Consider the following 21,837-nt stretch of genomic DNA (forward strand, 5'->3'; position numbering starts at 1 on the left):
CAGCGGAGGCCGGCTGAGGAGGGAGGCCGGGGGCAGCCGCCCCTTCATCGCCCAGGGAACGGACAGGCGTGGAAGCAACGGCCTGAAGCAACGGCCACCACCGGCCAGCAAGAAACGGCCGCCAAACAGCTGAGAGGCGTATTCCCTCAGCGGGGGAAGGATAGCCCCGCCCACCGCCGCTCCTTTCCGCCCGGCCTGACTTCCTTCGACCTCCCCCCTCCCACGTCCTCTGTGACTTCCGGCGCCTGGGCTTCTCTATGGTCGCACAGTAGCGTCGCTCTAGGCGTCGCCGTCTCGTTTTCGCACTGGAAGAGCAAGGAGGGACAACCAACCCGATTCAGTTCTAGACCGGAAGTGCCCGTCCGGACTGGAACGGTGACGTAGCGCTAGTCTCTATGGTCTCCCTTTCCGGGCGGTCAAAGGAAGGCGCGGCGCGGCGGCAGAAGCGTGGAGAGGCGCGTTTTCTTTTGCGGCCGTCATGTCTGTCAGCGAGATGTTCATCACTTTGCAGGGGGTTCTCACGGCCGACCAGGATATCCGCGAGGTGAGGGCGGGCAGGAGCGCGGCCTTCTCTGGGGTGGCCCCGGGGAGCTCCAGCAAGCCTCCGCAGGCCTTTAGCGAAGACCCGCTAATGGGCCATTATTGTTCTTTGGTGCCTTGTGTTGCACAGTGGGTCGCCGGGTTAGTCTGTCTGCAGGCGTAGAAAAGGGCCAGAGTCCAGGAGCACCTTAAAGACTTAACAAAAATATTTTCTGGCAGGGTGTGAGCTTTCGGGAGCCACAGCTCACTTCTTCAGAGAAAAAAGCAAGAGTCCAGTAGCACCTTAAAGACTTAACAAAAATATTTTCTGGCAGGGTGTGAGCTTTCGGGAGCCACTGTTCACGCTGTGGCTCACAAAAGCTCACACCCTGCTAGAAAATACTCTTGTTAGTCTTTCAGGTGCTACTGGACTCTGGCCCTTTTCTACTACTTGTGTTGCACAGAAGAGGTACGTGCGGCGGGGGGGGGGGCGTTAGGAAAGCTCTTCCTGTGGAAATCTCCACTCTCAAGCAACTAAGTTAAAGGTGGAGCGGCTATCTTAGTGACAACCCTTTCTGCCTTGTCCCTTTATCCTTTTGTGTTGTGTGTACTATACCAAAGGCCATTCTTGAAAAAAAGGCTGTGTACAAATGTTAGCAAACCAGATATATACACAAGGCAACAGTACACAATGCCATCATGTTTGGGATTTCATAGAATGCTTCCTTTGGAAGCAATTACTACAATTCCTGTAAAAGTTGCCACTCTTTTGACCAGGACAAATGTTCACTGCATGAGACAGTTGTGGGGATGGAAGAGCCAAACAGGTGTTGATCCAAAGTAGGCTGAGGCAGGCCACCCCCCTCAATTCTTCTTGTAATGCAGTCAGGTGAAAGTGCTGCAGGTGCAGTTGATCTAAATGTGTGATTAGGTTGTTTTGCCTTGTTATGTCCTGTTTTTTGTTGCTATTTACAGGAGATCAGGAAAGTTGTTCAAACTCTGGAGCAAACAGCTCGGGAAATTCTGACAGTGCTACAGGGGGTCCACCAAGGTTCTGGATTCCAGGACAGTAAGTCAAGATATATTTTTTTATTTTTTTTATTATTATTTTTAATAAAATAAAATTTTATACAATTGGTAAACAAAACTACCAGACACTTCTTCGGAAGTCTGGTGATGGGTCACTTTTTTTTCCGGTGGGTGGGGGGAAAGGGTATTTTTGGATATGATGTTTATATTGAATACTGAATTTTATTGAATACGATGTATAAATACCCTTTTATAATTCTCTTTTTTCTTTTAATTTTACTGTTTGTTTTGTTAAAAATAAAAATTATATTAAAAAAAAAGATCTGCTGGTGTCTTGCCTTTGGTATATAATCACATTGCTGAGAGTGTGATAGGCATGCTATATTAGTGAGACTGATGATAAAATGTCAGGATGAATTCCCTTGACGAATGAGTGCCACATACTGTTAAGAATGTAGGCTCCTGTTCTTTGTGAACAGAAGATGTAGAGTAGTGAACCAGGCAAAAAATACTTGATTAGCTGATCAGTTGAATATTCAAAACTGTAGCACAAAGTGGACTTGTAGCCATGAAAGCTTGTACATTTTCCACTTAACAATTTTTGCTGATGGTTTTAATGCTTGAAATTTGTAAAATAAACTGAATACCTAGCTGTTTCCCCTCTTGGCTGAGAATGCTATCAATGCTATTTGCTTGTTCTCTAATTTCAGTACCAAAGAAGTGTCAGAAGGCTCGTGAACACTTTGGCACAGTAAGAGCACAGCTGGCCTCGCTGAAAATAAAATTTCCTGCAGATCAGTATTACAGGTGAGTAAGCTACCTCTTCTCCCCACCTGGGGGACTCAACAACTTTGCTAATACAGCACAGTGCATCCCCATGGAATACAATCTACTCTCTTATCTAGCCCCTCCCCCCAATTCTCTAACAATGTTTTAAAATGAAAAACGAAGGCCAAGTCTTCTGGAGAGAAGAGTGATTTGTTTGGCAGGAAGCTGAGTTCCAGGAAGTTAATGTGTACATGAACAGTTTTGATCTGCTTCATGTCCTCATAATTCAGGTAGAGGGATGTGGGAGAGCAGAAGCATTTTGCTACTCAGTTGGTCTAGTGTGGTGTAGTGGTTCATGAGCTGGACCCCTGTGTCTGAGCAGACCTGGGTTCAAATGTCAACTTAAATGTCCTTGGGCGACCTTGAGCCAGTCACTGCGTCTCAATATCATATTGCTTGCAGTGGCGTTGTGAAGATAAAATGGGAGATTATCTTCCCATAACTGCCAAGCTCCTTGAGGAAAGGTAGGGGATGATAAAAACGTGCTTGGTATAGATTCAGAAGCAATTTTCTTATGTGTTAAGCTTACCTACCTTATTCTGCTATCTAGAAGCCTTAATTGTTAAAGGCTGTCACAACAAGCTTAAACATCTGAATTTTCCGTACAGATTTCATGAACATTGGAGGTTTGTGCTGCAGCGCTTGGTATTCTTGGCAGCATTTGTTGTCTACTTGGAGACAGAGACATTAGTGACCCGGGAGGCTGTTACAGAAATACTTGGAAGTAGGTAATCAGTTTTCCACTAGAGTGGGATAAATGCCTTTTTCTTTAGAGAATTAGCAAAACGTTTGCCCTGGCTTGAAATTAAGATGCAGAAAGACTCCTTCCTCACATTTTGACTTGTTTCCTTTATCTTGAAAAATAGTAAACCTGGTAGCAATATGTTCAATGTTTTGGAGCTACGTTGGCAAAGTTATAAACAGTTTACAAAAATGTGAACTGTCCATAGTAAGAATACGGATCAGTAACAACAATTTTGGGCGCAATTTGGGCGTCAATCTTGTGTAACTACCATACAAGCTAGACTTCAATCTGTTTAGCCCAACAATGTCTGGTCTGGATTGCAGCAAGACTGCCTGGGTCATGGACAGAGGTCTTTTTACCCTCATTGCTTGAAACTCATTGAACTGGAGGCACTGGGGATAGAACTGGAAACCTCTTGCTTGAAAAGAACCTGCTCTGCCACTTTTGCTATATCTCCTTTGATTCAGTGCTCAGATGAGTTGATGAAGAGGAAGGCCTGACTTGAAGTAGCACAAGGGATCCTGCATCTTTGAAATCTTTCTGAGTCTGTTGAGAAAATTGTTTGCCTGGTTTGCTGCTGGTATTGGTGTCAGAGATGAATTCAGATTAATTCTTTTCCTTTGCAGTTGAAGCTGAAAGAGAGAAGGGTTTCCATCTGGATATTGAGGATTACCTCTCTGGAGTGCTGACTCTTGCTAGTGAGCTGGTAAGTGGAGAGTACTGAAAAGTTGTATAACTATCCTATGTATTGTTACCGACATAGCCAGCCTGTAAGTAACAACAAACGAATGCCATGCATTTTCTCATGTATTGTTATTGAGCAAAGCTTGAGGTTAATTCATTTTTGATTAAACTGCTAGTTCACCTACCCAGTGTAAACAAAGATAGGCCTTCTGCTAGTAGTCCTGGTGGCATATTAGTCACTAAAATAGTTGATCCTCCTCACAAACTTAGCGGTCCGTGACCCCGCTTGCTGAGGTAAGACAGTTAGTGACCAGAGTCAGGGCTTTGCCAGCGGTGGTACCTTGTTTGTGGAATGCCTTGCCCCATGAGTCTTGCTTTGCACCCATGGTACTCTCATCTAGGCACCCACCTCTTTACCCAGCGTTTTAATTAGGGGTTGACCTCTTACATGGTTTTTACAGTCTGTTGTAGCCTGTTTTATGAGATTGTTTTAAAGATTGTATGTTTTGTCCTGTGTTCACGCTCTAGCATGTTTTTTTAATGCTGCGTTGATAGTTAATCAAAAAAAAAAAAAAGCCAGCATGATGTAGTGGTTTGGAGCAGTGGAGTCTGATCTGGAGAACCGGGTTTGATTCCCCACTCCTCCACATGAGCTGCGGAGGCTAATCTGGTGAACTGGATTTGTTTCCCCACTCCTACACACGAAACCAGCTGGGTGACCTTGGGCAAGTCATTCTCTCTCAGCCCCACCTACCTCACAGGGTGTCTGTTGTGGGGAGGGGAAGGGAAGGCGATTGTAAGACGGTTTGATTCTCCCTTAAGTGGCAGAGAAAGTCGGCATATAAAAACCAAGTCGTCTTCTTCTTTTAACTTGTCTGTTCTCTGTATCATGTTTAACTTGTAAGCCACCTCAGGCAGGTTTCCTGCAGAGGCAGAAAATGTTCTAAATAAATAAAACAAATAATAGAAATAAAAAACCCTTAGGATTGAGGCTTCATCAGACGTACTCCTCAGGTTTTTGCTGAAAGCGCTAAAAGTCCCACTCTGAAAGGGACAAAACAATTACTTCTTACTCAGAAGTTAATTTTATTCTGGATTCTTGTTGGGTTATTTCAGTTCTGACATGCTTCCCTACTTAGTGTGCCCAACTCTGTGTTTTAATAGTCTAGGCTAGCAGTGAACAGTGTCACAGCTGGAGACTACTCTCGCCCCCTCCGCATCTCTGCATTCATCAATGAGCTGGATTCTGGCTTCCGCCTCCTGAACTTGAAGAATGACTCCCTGAGGAAGCGGTACGATGGCCTCAAGTATGATGTCAAGAAGATTGAGGAGGTGGTTTATGACCTGTCAATCAGAGGGCTTAACAAGGAGGAAACAGATGGTGCTGGTGGGGAGAAATAAATAAGGGCATGTGGAACTGGGTCAATTATTGCCTCAGTTTTGCTGCCAATGAAGGAGCTTTAATTGAGCCTCCAGCAGTAGCCAAGAGGAACCACAAGCTGAAAAACCATGTTTTTTTCCTACTGAATGTTTTGTATGTTCACATGAAAGCACTCAACTCCTCTGTGAACACCTGACTAGTGGCTGTGTTTGCGGCATGAGTTACCATGTTGTAAACAAACTGGGTTTTATGAACTGCAGCCATAACTATTTGTTAGCTCTGCACAAGCAGGCATAAGCGTTGTCTGCTGCTGGGCCACAGTTTAATTTTTCCTTTCGGACGTGCTGAGCCTTGTCCTTCTGGACGTCCACACCGCTCAGTGTGAACTAAGATGGGGGTACTGCAGCTGGTATATAAATATCTTGATCGTTAAAACATGGTTGGGACACTTCATTTCTACTCATACTAGTAATTGTGTATTGCATTAAAGCAAAAAAGGATAATCTGATCAATAGCCATATCATTGGGAATTTGTTTTCAAAGAAACATTGTTTTACTACACTCTGATACTTTTTATATACTTAAGAACTTGATTTGCATAACCTAGTCTTTGAATTTTGTTGTAGAGTCTTTTGACTCTTATAGGCTGCTTATAGGCATGGCATTAAGTATACACCAGACATTTAAGGATCACAAATCCTAAAACATCTGTTGCATGTGTTGGCTTTAAGCATGCACTTGTGGAGGCCAGTAGACAGATGCTAATGGTAGGAGCATTTTGTTGGCGGTATTTGTGATCCTTTAGATTCCAGGTGACTTGTTTCATATTTCTATCATTTTGTATTGCATCTCTTTGTAAGACCCTAAGGTGGCAGTAAAGAAAGTATTTGACTAATGAAAATAGCTAAATTATTGCCCTTCTCTTGATCCTAAACACACTTACTTGGAGGCAAGTTCTTCTACTTCATTGTGTATAGAGGATCGCAGCCTTAGTAGTATAGTCTCTAAGTTGCGGATACAAAGCAAAATGACCGGTCACTTGTATGTGTTTCTCTTCTGCATTAGTGCTTAATGCCCATCTTCCAAAGCAAATTTACATATGTTTCTTTCTTCAGTGTATAGTGTCATTTTTCATGTTGTATGCGTTGTTGGATTTTTCACCCTAAAGTTTTCCTTTGATAATGGTCACATCCAAAGAATATCTTCATACTTTACAAATTAGTAGCTGTAAGTAACTTTGTTTGTAAAATTTTTGCCTTGTTCTGGTTATGTTTTTTTATTAAATGTTCACTGGGAAGAAAATGCTTCCATTGTTAATCTGGGTAAATAAAGAGAACCCTGTTCTTCAGCAGTTCTCCTCTTCCTTCTTTTGGTGCTTATATTGGGGGAGAGGGCACCTAATTCAGTTTAGATTTTATGGGATCTAAAGAAGCGCATCGGAATGCTGTTAATGTGCAAACTGGTGTATATCAGTGCACACAGAAGATGTGTTTCTGCCTTTATAAAAATCAGTCTTTTAATTTAAACATTTAACCATTAGAATTTTGTTGTTGTCTCTGCTCTTTCAGCAATAAGTTATCTTCTAACTAAATATGTGTGACAAATGTTACTATAGCTGGGATGGTTGATGGAGGCAGTCAGATCTATAAATGAGGTCCATCTCAAAGTTAAAGTTCATTAAGAGAATTGCAGGTTCCCAAATCCACAAATGTATACTAGCAAAGAACATATAAATTGACAGTGATAAAAGGATTACAAAGTGTCTGTTTGGGAAGGTGAAGAGTCCCTTTGAGAGTTCTTTACAAAGAAAAGCACATTACAATTCTACAGAAATGCAAGATGGGATACAGGGAAGTTCACGTAGCACAAGGGGTGTTTTCAGTGTCTTTGTGTTTCTGCTCATGCGAGAGCTCTTCCATAAGTAGAAATGTTCTGTGGGATGCAACCCCAAAGATCCTTTTGGCTGTGGTTATTTCCAGCTGGAAACATGTGCCCAAACATGATAAATGTGTTGCCTCTCCCTTTCTATTCCAATAGCTGGGGCTGGGCAGATGGAACCCTTTTAAAGAGGTTAAAGTTCTGGAAGGAAGAGTGAGGGCCTGGATTCGGTCTTTGTCCAAACTGGTGGAAATTCTAACCTTGTTGAAAGGGTTCTGTGCACACACAGCCCCCCCTCCCGCTTCAAGTGTGCTCCTTTGGCCAGGAGTACTAATCTTGAATGCTTTATAGAAGGCATAGAGTTGGAAGGGTCCATAAAGGCCATCTAGTCCAACCCCCTGCTGAATGAAAGATGAGCCTAGAGCATCCCTGACAAGTGTTTGTCCAGCTGCTGCTTGAGGACTGCCAGTGAGGGGAGCTCACCACCTCCCATGGCAGCCAATTCCACTGTTGAACTACTCTCACTAAAAAAAATAAAAGCAGTAAATAGCTACGCAACAAAAGCTAGCCTCTTCTGACAGTTGAATGTATTCTTTACTTTTTGTATTAACCTCCAAGTGCTAGAAGACCAGCTTAGATGTATCTAAAATGTTTTTGGTAGGCTGAAAAAACTCAACAGTTGGAGCCGAGAAGGGTGGAGAGAGACATATTAATAGAGAAATTACTGTAGTTGCTGACCACCGGATATTAGTACAAAATGCAATATCAAGGTTCAGACACAAACTCAGAAACAGAGTATAATTCAAGTCTGCTACAGGGTTTCTGGTGCGACAATGTTCCCACCCCCAGGACCTATTTCCTGTCAAAGTACAGTTGTGTTGTGGGAATGTAACTTCCAAATAGTGGTGAGGGCTTTCATAAACAAGAGAAATGGGAAGGGTTGTAACTTGGCGACAGTTGAAGGCATGGGAGCTGTGCTAATTCTTTTTTAAAAAAATGAATCCTTTGTGGGATCGACAAATTTGATTGAAGTGTCTGTGGGGAGGAAGTTTCATAAGGGGAGGGGTTGTCACCCAGTCTCTGTATGCCTTTGCAGTTTGAAATTGGTGTATTGATGGTACAGTCAAGGTGAGCTTATTGACCTAAAAGGCCAAAGTGAAACATAACCAGGAAATGAACATACAAGATGTTAAGGGCCTTAAGGTCAGAAGCTAGGAACAACAATCCAAGTAAATGTGCTATTGATTGCTTCCCTATCAGGGGAGTCTTCCATAATGAAACTTCAAGATTAGTACCTGTGCTAGTTTAGCAGTAAAATACAATAGGAGTTCAACAGCATCTTAAGGAAGTGTGGTCTAATTCATACAAGCTTATGCTGGAAGAAATGCTGTTAGTCTTTAAGGTGCATTGAACTCGCATCAGGGCCTGGAGCCTTTGTCTCGGCTTACTTATTTGACTTAGCAACTGAGCCAGTGTTGTGTAGTGGCTAGTGTGCGGAAGACCCAGGTTGGAATCCTCACTCAGGCATGGAAGCTTGGTGGGGATCCTTGGGCCAGTTAGGGTTATTGTGAGGATAAAACGGAGACAAGGATAACAAGGTGAGCCACTTAGCGGCCCCATTGAGGAGGAAGGGTGGGGTATAAATGAAGCAAACAAATACTTCATCCTTCCAACCATACTGCCTGTTTCAAAGGTCATTCAAGCCCATATTTCGACTTGGTATTTTTTGTAAATTCCATGCAACATGTTGTAGCCCATCTGTGTTTTGTAATAGTAGTGTTCAAAAATAACTAGTCTTGGAGGCTACTGATGCCTTTTATGTTGTGCAGAAATGTTTGAAAACTTAATGCAACCCACTTCCAAGATTCAGATCTTTTGTGCACTGACAAGCAAGGAAAAGGTAAATTGGGTGAAAGTTAGAAAACCCTCAAGAGTTATGGCCATTCTGTAGCCATGTGTGTTGTTTTCATTCACACATACTGAGCTTTAATATGCAAACAAGCCACTCATTCAGAACAGACAACATCAACTCCTACTAGCCAGGGGTGAGACCAGGAAGAGAATCACGGTCAAAGCTATATATTAGGTGAGCAAGTTTTGGGACACCGGGTGAGCGTAAAGGAATGAATACCTTGGGGTAGGTCTAGCTACAAAACTGTGTCCCCCCACCAAGATAAGAAACACCAGTGGGGCAATTATGCTTTCTTAGAGCAAACCCAAATGGATTCCCATGGCAGCTTTAAAGACAACCAATTTATTCTGGCAAAAGCCTCTTATGCCTCAATCTGTTTGTCTTTAATAGTACCACAAGACTAATTGTTATTGAAGGTCATAACTAGTATTATAGATCTGTGCTGGGCATATGCACATCATTGTACGTCTCTCCTACCTTAGATATGTACTGGAAACTTAACTCCACCTTCAGAAACACATGTTTTTATCAAAGCCTAAGATCACTAGCTATAAACTTGCTTTACGTTATCCAGAAGAAATAGGGTCAAAATGGGCAAACAGAGTTTACCGTTCTTTCAAAATATTGCAATTCAGCAGTATTTAGTAATTTCAGAAATGGATTGAGAATTCACGACAAGGGTTTAAGAAAGTGCTTACCATTGATAACAGTCCCTACTAAATCTTATTCTTCCACTAGAATTATAGGTGTTTTAATTTGGCTGTGGTACAGGGTACAGTATTTGCCCATAACAGATTTTGTTTTGTTGGGTGGGAGGCTGTTGTAATTTTTAAAATGTTGGTATTCAAACAAGAAATGCACCAAACTGCTCAAAGGAACAATAAAATATTAAAACATTTTATGATGTTAATCTACAGTATAATGCAATGGAACTCCTTTTAAATTAAAATTTTGAAATACACTAGATTACATCATTTAAATAATCACAAGTTAGGAGAGGTAACTGAACCTTGTTACACAGAAGCACAGTTCAGAACTACTTCTGATGCATCACATTCCTTGAACTTCTACAATGGATTTTTCGCCCTTTAAAAATAAATCCAGTGATCCATAGAGTATTGCTTATCCAGAGGATTCTATAAATGTTCTGAAATGTTTGTGAGTGAACTCTGAAGAAATGCTGGCTTCCCTTTTGAGTTTTATATTTTACATGCATTTGATAAAAAGTAAAACTAGACTAGCACCTTCTTGGGCTTGAGGATAAAAGCAGACAAAGAAGAGCCAAACCGCAAAAAATGCAAACCCCAAAAGGACCAGCTACTAAAGGAAATACTTGTTGGGCGAGCAAGCTGACATCAGAAGATAATTATACCATCTAAACATTCTCCTTTTTGGGGTTAATACTGTTCTAAATTGGACCTGGATGTTGCCTAATGCTGTTATAATAAATGCACAACGAAACCTCTATCATATATTGTCAAGATTCTTTCCCCCCCCCCCGAACAATCATGCAGAGTCAAACACCTCACACGCTTTCTCTTAGCCCCACAATATTAGCTCAATGTTTCCTTTCAAGAGACCTGCTCCTTGTAATCTGTTGCCAAATACCTCCTGATTGCCATATGAGAAGATGTTCCTAGCAGTCCACGTCTGAAGGGCCTGCCTCCCTTGAACAAGTCTTCACAAGCTATGGCCTATTCGTCTGCCAGACTGACAATGCAATATTTTGTCATCTTTGCTGACTTACCTATTTACAAATGTGCAAAAGACTCCCATTGCCCAGAAGCCACATCCAGCCCCCACCTAAGCACCTCCTTTTACTCCTGAGTCTGAATGACTAGATCTGCTCTTGCGTGCAGAAATGCGGTCCTTGGTTCAACTCTTAGATGTACTCTTCAGGCTAACTGCACGTTCCTTATTACCAGCTGGGTAAATTGGTAAAAGTAGTGTGTGGTCTACCAGCTCTCTCTCAAGATGGCAGCTTGTTTTCCATGGGGCTTCACTTTCACCCCTTCAGATAGTGTTTCTCAAAAGGGGGATTGTGAACCCTGAGGAGGAATGTGGGACACAGAGGCTTAGACCTTACAATTTTAGTTTTTAGCCTAATGGTTGTAAAGCGAGGAGTGGAACTTCAGAGTCCCTGACTGGTGTAAAGTATCTCAAGGTGGAGTGTTGCAGTAGCAATTATTCCTTTTTTCTTGCTGAGTTTGCAAGTTGAATGAGAGATGACATGCCTGCTGTTTTGATCATCCTTTGTCTTGGACAGTTAGTTGGAACAATGACAGAAAAAGGCTTGTTTTTGCTTTTTAAGAGTTGTGATTGACCTTCTTATCTTGGTATCTCAGTTAATCTCATATGCATTTGCTGATTGGCTATTTGCACCTTTGTTGCTATCTCTTATTTAGGGTAACCAATCAGATATTTAGAAATAGTCACATGATTGTGAGAACCAAACTTAGAGAAAGATAAGATTGATAATTTTCTCTATAAATAAGCACTCCTGTGGGAAGCAAATCAGATTTCCCTAGCTGGAGGTCTCAGAAAGCAGAGTTTAAGATATTGTGTACTTTGGATCTTTTTTGATAATCCCTAAGAGCAGAGACAAAAAGCTAAAAACCTGATTTGTTTTAAATTAGAAACTCTGATCATTTTAGCATGCATTTCCACGGTTAACTATCTCATGTCTTTATTTTTTACTGTCTTGCTTAATAAAAATAATCTCTTCTTTAATAAAAAAAAGATTATACAGGTGTCTTGTTTGGTTGATGGTCACTCAAAAGAGAATAAACCGGATTAACGTCCAAAAGATTAATTTTGTATTATCAAGAGTTAGAGCAGAAGAGTCACTCTCTCTGACATGATGAATCTTAGGGAACTTTGTGACTGTCCAGTGTTTCACAAGTCAAGCTTTTAAAAGACTGCACAGTACAAGTTTCTCTAACAGTGCAGGGGATAATTCTGATGCTACAGGAGCTCCTGACAGAACAGCAGCAGTCAGGAACAGAAATGGTAGCCATGGGAGAAGTAGCTCTGTGCGCAATGCACAGGAATGACAGCAGGGAACACAGCGGCACTGAGGTTATAGGAGCTGGGTGTTTGTACCCAATGAGGTTTCTAGGTTGGGAGTGTGTGGAAGAGCTTGTCAGTTCAGAAATGGGGCAGTTTCCTAGATTTTAACAAATACTGATTTAATGGTACTATATTATATAGTCCTTCTGGGTAGAAAATTAAGTTGTCAAAGGTAGCTCTGATGCCCAGTAATGGTCATCCTTTGTGGAATTCTGCTGAAAGAGCTATACCAAGGATGAAACTCAGGTCTAGTGCTATTTCTGAGCTGAGCCAAATAATTTCATAATCGGGCACTTAAGATCTATTGTGGGATGCACTTATCATGATGTTGGGTAGGGCATTACGACGCTTCTTCCAGGATCCCAGCTCCCGTGAGTACCTCCGTATCTGTCTAAACCAGTGGTGAGTCCGGGCTTTGTCTCCATCTCGGAACACAAAGGATTCCCGCCGGATTTCAATAAGTTCAAATGTATCATCACAGTCAGGATCCACAGAGACCACACAATTACTGAGTCTCAAGGGTTCCCTGAGCAAACTAAACTTCCCATTGTTTTTGTCCCTAATAACCACCAGCACCGCATCTTTTACAGGCCCTGGCTCCCCAGGCTCAAAGCTAGACTCGGATGCACGTCTGATGTTGACCACGAGGAGCACTTGCATGCTCTGGAATTTCAAGGTCTTGCTGCCCTTTTTCACCCACTGTCCATCAGGCGGCTGGGCTAGCTGCAGCGGTCCTTCCATAACAAAGCGGGTTTCTTCTCGTAACCAGCCCACAGTCTTGATGGCAGTTTCCCTCATTTCAATGTTTATCACTTCCCTATTCTTCTTACTGTCCTGGCGGAATGAACGCAGAGTCCATGAGTTTCCTTCCTGCTTAGTCTTCATGTTAATGTGCTCCAGGTGGGACTCAATGCGGCTCTTGGCTTCCCTTAGGCTGCTGTGATCGGGGTGGTACTCAATGGTGGCTTTGATGACGCGGCTCAACAGAAGTGGGTATTTCGTGACTCTTTGTAGGGGAGCCATGAGGAAGGACCGCAGATTCATGCGGCGAAGCACTGTGTTGTCATTCTGAGAAACATTGAGGAATATCCTGCAGGGATTTAAAAAAGAATTTTTCAGCAAGGTTGCAGAGTAAAAACATCAATTAATGGGCTAGCCTGCAAGTATGACTTAGGCAAAATAATCCCTAGTTATGTTACGACATGCCAGATTGCTGTCAGGAGAACAGTCACTGTAACTGTATGGTTTTTCTGCACACACTGCCCACAGATTACTCAATATCCATTTATTTTGTTAGTTTTCCAGAATTTACAGAACTCTATATTACAAATGGAACAAACAGTTACAGGGCAGTCGCACTGCTGACTTCCCCCACCACTTTACTTACGCAACACAAAACACTCCTTAGTGTTAAATCTCCTCCTCTGCTTAAGCGGAGGACACATCAACCAGTTATTCCCATTTGTCAGGGTCTTGGCTCATGTATGGAAGTGAAATGTCTGATTTGTACAAGGGGGAAGGCAATTGCAGAACCTCTGCTGCTGAACACACCGGGATGGAAGAGAATAGTTCTTTGCCTGTGCCTTAGAACAGAAGAAAAGCATCCCAGTGATGTATAAGTGATGGGAGTTCTTGGGGTTAGGAGCATTTGAAAGGGAGGAAGAAATCAGACTGTCACGGAACTCCACAACAGCAAAACAATACTGATGGATCATACAGAAGTGAAATACAATATTTATGTAATCACTGCTACTCAGATTCCAGAACCTTACAAACATATTGTGCTTCCCCCCCCAAGCTGCCATAGCTTTTGCAGATGTTAATATAACTGGAAAGGTTTTTTTTGGTTTTGGTAAGCTAAAGTTTTAAAACGGGAGGGAAGGCAGCATGGTATAACACGATCTTATCAGACCTCGGAAGTTAAGCAGGGTCAGCCCTGGTTAGTATTTGGATGGGAGACCACCAAGGAATACTAGGGTTGCTTTGCAGAGGAAGGCACTGGCAAACCACCTGTTAGTCTCTTGCCTTGAAAACCCCATAAGGGGTCACCATGAGTCAGCTGCGACTTGACGACACTTTACACACACACACACACAGAGCAAACTTGCCACTAATACTTTAGCTGCTACATGTGTGTGTGAAGTGCTGTCAAGTGGCAGCCGACTTATGGCGACCCCTTATGAGGTTTTCAAGGCAAGACATCTCATACTATTCTTGAGAGTCCTCCTGACCTTCATCAGCTACTTCTTGTGGGGCTAGGAAACAGAAAGTGGCAAAGATCCATTTCATGAACATGCTCCACCCAGAGAAGGGACTCCAGCTCCCTGTTTCACTCTGAGGCCACCCCACTCCAAACCACATTTGCTGCAATAACTTGTTTGTTGTGGCACTCTCCTCACCTGAGTAGCTCCTTCTCTTTCTCCAATGCGTTGAGCATGTTCACCGAAGAGGACTGCTGGAGACAATAGGTCTGGAAAGCAGGCAGCATGTTGACAAACTCCAGGAATATTTCACCAATGCACACAGTCATCAGGTCATCATCACCCTGCCACAAACAATGGGAGAAGTTCATCAGCCAGAGAAGGGGAGGCAGCTGAGGGCATTCATTGGCCTAATACTAATGTGGGTTCAGAGCAGTCCGCCTATTAGAAATGGTAATCTAGGTGCACCAGAATCAGTGCAGCCACAACGAGCTCCTGGGCATCACAGCATCACGTTGTCTAAGGACTACAGCCTTCTGGGTGGATCCTGAAACAATCAGCTTATTTCAGCATAGATGGAAAAAAAACATCTGTAACAAGCTGTTCAGACGCTCTGCATCCGCATGTCATTTTTTTTTTTTTTTGCAAAGGAGGCAGCACAGAGTGAGAACACCAAAATGCTTGAGAGAGAAATAACAGAAAAAGGGAGCAACAAAATGGGGACAAGCAGATATAGTTAAGGAAGTGCTGTTGGAATGTTACTAATCAAATACAACCGGAGCCATTCTCTTTCATAAATATAACAAATGCTCTAATTCCAACCAAAATTACTTCCAACATTTGGAAGCCCTTTCAGACCTTCTCATCTGACAGTTATTCTAGTTTGCCGCTGTCTGGTTTCATTGTGGCAGACAGTAGAAGGAGCTGTCAACAGAAAGAATGAGGCCGCAGATATGAGTCTGACAGGAGCACTGTCCAACCAGAACAACTAAACTAGCTTCCCATCAAATGGGATAATTCCAACTGGCATTTCCATTCACAGCACTTTCTGCCAAAGGCTGTACCATCTTGCTCGATTTTGAAGGAGTGCCTGATTCTATATAAACATGAGACCTCTGTTGGCATAAACTGTTTTGTTCTCTTGAGCTCCACCTGCTCTGCAAGTAAAAATTTTAATTGCCTTAGAAAAGATATGCTTTCTCTTATCTGTCCAAAATTTGGAGGGGAGGATCCCATGTCTGAGGGAAGGAAGTTAAACAAGAAATGTGTTTCCCATTGAAACAACTAGAAATAACTATCACATAATTGCCCGATATGACTAACTTTAATCCCAGTATTAAATTAGGAGATAAAAACAGCACTAGTCAAAGCAGCTTTATTTACAGAGGTATATGAAGCCCTGACCTGGATAGCTCAGGCTAGCCTGATCTCATCAGATTTCAGAAGCGAAGCAGGGTTGGCCATGGTTAGTACTTAGCCATGGTTAGTATTACCAAGGAAGTCCAGGGTTGCTACGCAAAGGCAAGCAATGGCGAATCACCTTTGAACGTCTTGCCTTGAAAATGGGTCTTGAGTCAGCTGTGACTTGATGGGGGGGGGGAAAGCTGAATGGAGGAATAATGTTTTCCCCCCAGGTGGGAATGAGAACTGTTTGATATATGCCACTTTTTAAGGGCCTGGGGTAGAAATTTAGGATCTAGGATTTTATCCTCAGGGTGGGATGAACACTATACAACAACTAGGTTCCTCTGGCTGTCAGAAGTCATTGCAAACAGGAGGAAGGGGCTGCCTAAAATCCTAAAATTCCAAATGCAACACATATGCCCCCAAGCTTCTGAATGTCCCCCCAAGATAGACAGCTCACCCCACTGGGAGCTATATAGATCCCCTGAAGAACCACTGCTCTGACCTGGATAGCCCAAGCTAACCTGATATCATCAGATCTCAGAAGCTAAGTAGGGTCAGCCCTGGTTAGTATTTGGATGGGAGACCGCCAAGGAAGTCCAGGATCGGGATGTTGAGGCAGAAACCCCACTGGGTCACCATAAGTTAGCTTGACGGCAACCCCCCCTAAAAAAACTGGTGTAGAACCATTCCCATTTTTGTCAGCAGAGGGTGGTGTGGTACAGAGGTCTAGCAGTTCATTATATGTTAACAATGCCTGTGCCGAACCCATGATTTCAGGGGCATGGTGGGGAATACATTTAAAATTCTGTGTATCTGAAATGACTGGTTTTAGTCTACAAACAGATTTCATCTTTTCATACTATTCGGGTTTCAGGATCAAGAGAGGGGACTTGCATGGATTAAATCCACAGCTTGACTTAAAAAACCCAAACTTGTACATTCACCCCCACCCCAATCCAAAGTATGTGACAAAATGCAAAACTTAAAATGGGTCGCAATGTTGAACCTTCAAGTCTGAAATTCATTTTCTTCAAATTTCTGCAAAGTCTTGCATTGCACTGTTTGCATATATTATTTTGAATCCTACTGAAGTACGCAATGTTTATCACTCCGCCTCCTAGGGCTCAGTTTGGTGTGGGTACCACCAGTCTCCTAGTTTATTTAGCACACCCACCTACATCTCACAAACCTTTAGCCCTCTCTCCTCAGCCCTTAGTCCACCCTCTAACTGCTTAGGTGTGGCTGGTCTGGTCTTCCCAGACTGCCTTGGGGTGGTGTCTAATAAAGGACCGTCCCAGGCTCTGCCGATGCCTTCCAATTAGGGATGGGGCCTGGCCCATTCCCAGTTTCTGAGCCAATGGGCTTCTCTAATTTCTTCCCTCCCTCCTCAACCCCACCTGTCCTGAGGCTTCAAAACAATCTCCTGCTGGTCGGTTCTGCTCCCAGGAAGTCACCATCTCCTGCCTTTGCCTGTCTCCAGGTCCCTCCCGTGGTTCCTGCCCCTGGCCTGCTCCAGCCCCCTTTGCCTGTGATGGTGAGGCCTCCTCCCTGCTTCCTCACTCCCCAGTCTGCTCCTATTAGGTGAGGCTACCTGGGCTCACCCTGCCCCCCTCCCCAGCTGTTTCTATTGCTTTGCTGCTGCGGTGGTCCTCCAACAGTAAGGGTGTGGGGAGGATTCTTTGTGCCCTGTCAATGTCGCTGCAGCTGCCCAGCCTTGTCCTGGCACTAATGGCAGGCGTTGGAGAGGCTCCTGCAGCCTTGACGTTGACACAGTCTCCTGACCAGCAGTCAGCGCAACAGGCAATTGTGGGGAGGGCTTTGCCAGCCCAACACTTTTGCTTTCAGTTCTGTCATGGAAAGAGCTGAATAGACGTGGCTTCAAGAATGCCTCTTGCTGTTAGCTTTCTGACTGGGAGGGGCTATAACTTAGGGGCAGAGCATCTGCTTTGCATGCAGAAGGTCCCAGGTTTAATCCCTGGTCTCTCCAGTTAAAAGGATCAAGTAGTAGATAAAGTGAAAGACCTCTCCCTGAGACCTTGGACAGCCATTGCCAGCTAGAACAGACAGCACTGATGTTGATAGACTAATGGTCTACATCTGTATAAGGCAGCTTCTTGTGACTGTGCTTCATTCTCCTGCGTTTTAGGTTTAAATCAACTGAGATTAATGGGCTTTGCCATGTCTTTCTGTTGGACTTTGTGGCCAACTAGCCTATCTATAGCAGAAGGAAACCATGTTCCTGAAGGATAAAACTATTGCTTTCATGTTGGAACTCAATGCTCTATTTGACAGGAAGATCAACAAAGATGCGAAGATGATGATGATGCTATGTTCAAAACAGTAACGTCTGCCCCATCTGATTTACAAAGTTCAGTAACAGGGTACAAAGCTCTGTGTCAGGCACAGGATACTCATCTGTCATAATGAATTATCAAGAACCACCATTCCAGCAAATTAAATAACCCTGAGTACATTTAAGAAAGGATGCCAGTTTGGAGCGTAGTTCAGATAACACTGGGATTTAACTAGCCTTGTGTATGTTCTTGGCCACTGGCAATGATTGCCATGTAAAGCTGCTTTTAATTGCTTTCCTGCAGGCAATATTGGCTTCCATGGTTGCTGCTGTAAAATGAATTTCATGGTGAAAGGATTTCCCGCCTCCTTCTCCAACCATGGAATTAAAGTGCAAGGCAAGGTGCGCATCTGCAGTGGCATGCAACTGCCATTTGCTTTGCTCAGGCATTAGCCCAACCAGCTGCCTGCGTGCACTGTCCTCCTTGAACTAAGGATGAGGTTGGTAATATTTGTTGTTGAGGATTGGCTTCAATGTCCAAACAGGGTACCTGATGTTTGCACTGGGAGCCAAGGAGCAAAAACATCCCTGTGCACTTTTCATAAAGCCAGCCCCGCTCTGGCCTGTGAAAGGGAAAGGATGATTTTCAAGATGTCGGCCTTGTGTTTGCTGCATTTACACATCCGTCTGACACCTACAGATAAGAGTAAGCAACATGTGGAAGATTGGATGCATCCAATCCAACCCAGGGGTCTCTGAGAGGCAAAAAGGTGGCATATAAATCAACCAACCCAAATCCCAGGCTGTGCTCTCTAGCCCACACACATATGCACAAAACTTACTTGATTTCCTTACATGGTTGAAATGGGAGGAAAATGCTGGCATGGGATCCTGAGTAACGGTAGCTAGGCAGACTCTCAGAAGGACACAGGGAATTGGTTAGGAACACAGTGCAAGCCAGGACTCTCAATTCCCTTCTCTAGTCATTAGACATGGAGCTTTCCAATTAGTGCTCCAAACCATGCCATAGCAACAATGCTACTGGGAACATCTGCTTTGCATACAGAAGGTCCCAGGTTTAGTCCCTGGCATTTCCAGTTTAAAAGAACAGGTAGTAGGTGATGTGAAAGTCCTCTGAGTGAGAACCTGGAGTGTTGCTGCCAGTCAGAGAAGACAATACTGACCTTGCTATACCGATGATCAGTATAAGGCAAAATATTGTCGAAGGCTTTCACGGTCAGAGTTCATTGGTTCTTGAAGGTTATCCGGGCTGTGTAACCGTGGTCTTGATATTTTCTTTCCTGACTTTTCGCCAGCAGCTGTGGCAGGCATCTTCAGAGGAGTAACATTGAAGGACAGTGTCTCTCAGTGTCAAGTGTGTAGGAAGAGTTATATATAGTCAGAAAGGGGTTGGGTTGAGCTGAATCACTGTCCTGCAAAAAGTATTGAAGGTAATGTGCTAATCATTGTCCTGTAAGTATCAAGATAATGTGCTAATGAGGATGTGGTATGTTAATATGGAACCATTGTATCCTGAAGTGATCTGATAATGTGTGCAATCCAAAGCTAATCTGCATGGCTATTGTTGACTGTAGTCTTTGTTAGTCTGGAGGTTTTCAGGACAGGAAGCCAAGCCTTATTCATTCTTAAACTCTCTTCTTTTCTGTTAAAGTTGTGCTGATGTTTATGAATTTCAATGGCTTCTCTGTGCAATCTGACAAAATAGTTGGTAGAATTGTCCAGTCTTTCAGTGTCTTGGAATAAGACCCTGTGTCCTGTTTGTGTCAGTCCATGTTCAGCCACTGCTGATTTCTCAGGTTGGCCCAGTCTGCAGTATCTTTCATGTTCTTTTATCCTTGTTAGTATGCTGCGTTTGTATCACTTCAGCATACAATGTATCATTGTATCACTTCAGGATACAATGGTTCCATATTAACATACCACACCCTCATTAGCACATTATCTTGATACTTACAGGACAATGATTAGCACATTACCTTTGATACTTTTTGCAGGACAATGATTCAGCTCAACCCAACCCCTTTCTGACTATATATAACTCTTCCTACACACTTGACACTGAGAGACACTGTCCTTCAGTGTTACTCCTCTGAAGATGCCTGTCACAGCTGCTGGCGAAACGTCAGGAAAGAAAATACCAAGACCACGGTTTCACAGCCCGGATAACCTACAAGAACCAGTATAAGGCAACTTCATTAGTTCACACATGGCAACATTGGCACACTTCCATAATGTCACCATGCCAGAAGCACAACCCTACCTTTGAAAACTGTCCAGAAACTTTTAACTGGCCAAGATGTGGTAGCCACAGCACTGCTGGGGTCTGTATACAGGAATCGTATCACCCTTGTGCCCATTTGTTTCCAGGCACAATTCAGAGTGTTTGATAAAGCCCACAAGAGAAAGGGGAAAGGAGACCACACACTGTACCTGCTCAAAGGCTTGGTCAATTTCTTCCTGCAGGTACTCCAGAAAGTTTTCATTGAGGTCAATCAACTCCTGAATGTTGCTAAAAACCACCAGCAGCTGGTCCTGTGTAAGGAGGCCAGCTGCTTGCATGGGGAGGTAGAATTCCTCTTTGATGATGCGCAGGTCCTCCCCATAACTGGCTTCAGTATTAACAAACTCTAGCACCGACTCCTTCCGCTCTGTCCGGCATTTCAGGCATTTCTCGCAGAGGTTGGCCCGCCTCTTGTTCTGATTCTGAACGTCTGTTTCCACCGGGAAATCTCTACCCCCACAGTCGGTGCATGGCTGGTAGGCTTCCCACGCTTGTAGGGAAGTCAGCATTTCAGACGCTCGGCTTCTCCTCCACTTCCTAGTCAGCACTTGGCTGATGCCGCTGTCTGCCCTCTCCATCTCAGTTGATCTCATCCTTGGCGCCCCTCCACTGCTGGCATCCGCATTGTCCCTCTCATCGTTCCCGCCCACAATGCCGCTGTCGGCGCTGAGACTGCTGACATTGCTCCAGCGGTGCTTGGAACGAAGAGAGCCACCCAGCACACGCCGGTTCTCATCAAAGCTGCTGCCGTGGTTAATGTTGGCTTTTGTCGTGGCCCGGCCTGAGCAGAAACAGATACGTCAACCTCACTTTCTAGCAGTGGTTTGCTGTCCCCTGTGCTAAGAGGGAAGCTCCCTGTTATTTCCCGTCCTCCCTTTATTGATTTATGTAAAACCTTTATTAGCAGGCTTTCTGCCTTACAGAACCTCAAGGCCATTTAAAATGTAGAAAAAAATACATAAAATAAAATGCATAATATACACAAAGAACCAAAATTTAAAATCACAGTTTAGGGCTGCCAGTAAACTAATAAAAAGCGGAACTAAATAAAACTGTGTTCAACTGCCTACGAAAGACCGACAGTTTGTTCCATAATTGCGGGGCTGCCACTGAAAAGGCCATCTCTCGTGTACCCACCAGACAAGCTGCTCTGCCTGATTGGGGCCATCAGGAGGGCCTCTCCCTGTGATTTCAATTCCTAGGCAGGAACATACAGAAGAAGCTACACCCATCTTATTAATTCCACAGCTAGGGACAGAAGCTCTCCTCTGCAGTTAGGCTCAGGTGGAGTTTGAAGGTCCCCTCTCCTCCCCGTCCTAAGAATCCATGAAAACAACAGGCAGGAAGCATCTGTTGACTTTATATGCTGAGCACATTTGCCAAACAATGGTTTCAGGTCTGGCTCACCTCTCACTATTCAAGAAGCCATCGGCAAAGTGCTCTTTGTACCAGTCCTGAGCTTGGCACATGAAGATGTGATGGCGCTGCCCTAAGTGGCATTTTCCCATTGCTACATTTGCCAGGAGCCAATATGGCCTGTGTGTGCATCAGAGCAGCCTCATAACTTGCCAAATTTGGGCCCACCAGAA

General features: G+C 43.7%; 2 protein-coding genes across 2 annotated transcripts; one reads left to right on the forward strand and one right to left on the reverse strand.

Moving 5' to 3' along the window:
- The first annotated feature begins 478 nt into the window (after positions 1-478).
- TSN (translin) lies at positions 479-5,246 on the forward strand. The gene is made up of 6 exons (XM_056861276.1): positions 479-544; positions 1,495-1,588; positions 2,259-2,355; positions 2,985-3,100; positions 3,748-3,827; positions 4,970-5,246. The coding sequence occupies exons 1-6, from the start codon at positions 479-481 to the stop codon at positions 5,204-5,206; spliced, it is 690 nt and encodes a 229-aa protein (XP_056717254.1). The 3' UTR covers positions 5,207-5,246.
- A 7,093-nt stretch (positions 5,247-12,339) lies between these two features.
- On the reverse strand, positions 12,340-21,756 carry LOC130487650 (myosin-M heavy chain-like). Its single transcript, XM_056861151.1, has 4 exons — positions 21,663-21,756; positions 20,398-21,029; positions 14,445-14,590; positions 12,340-13,135 (listed from the first exon to the last, which is right to left on the reverse strand). Exons 1-4 carry the CDS (start codon positions 21,754-21,756, stop codon positions 12,340-12,342), a joined length of 1,668 nt encoding a protein of 555 aa, XP_056717129.1.
- Positions 21,757-21,837: the final 81 nt, after the last annotated feature.

Source organism: Euleptes europaea, chromosome 15 (genome assembly GCF_029931775.1).
Source record: "Euleptes europaea isolate rEulEur1 chromosome 15, rEulEur1.hap1, whole genome shotgun sequence".
Lineage (NCBI taxonomy): Eukaryota > Metazoa > Chordata > Lepidosauria > Squamata > Sphaerodactylidae > Euleptes > Euleptes europaea.

Bases quoted from the DNA above. Each gene is read 5' to 3' on its own strand.
- TSN (XM_056861276.1), top strand. From the start codon at position 479: ATGTCTGTCAGCGAGATGTTCATCACTTTGCAGGGGGTTCTCACGGCC. The intron at 1,589-2,258 runs GTAAGTCAAGAT...CTCTAATTTCAG, and splicing joins AGGTTCTGGATTCCAGGACA to TACCAAAGAAGTGTCAGAAG. The intron at 2,356-2,984 runs GTGAGTAAGCTA...TTTTCCGTACAG, and splicing joins CCTGCAGATCAGTATTACAG to ATTTCATGAACATTGGAGGT.
- LOC130487650 (XM_056861151.1), bottom strand. From the start codon at position 21,756: ATGGGAAAATGCCACTTAGGGCAGCGCCATCACATCTTCATGTGCCAA. The intron at 21,030-21,662 runs GTGAGAGGTGAG...GTTTCTGCTCAG, and splicing joins TGCCGATGGCTTCTTGAATA to GCCGGGCCACGACAAAAGCC. The intron at 13,136-14,444 runs GTGAGGAGAGTG...AAATCCCTGCAG, and splicing joins AAAGAGAAGGAGCTACTCAG to GATATTCCTCAATGTTTCTC.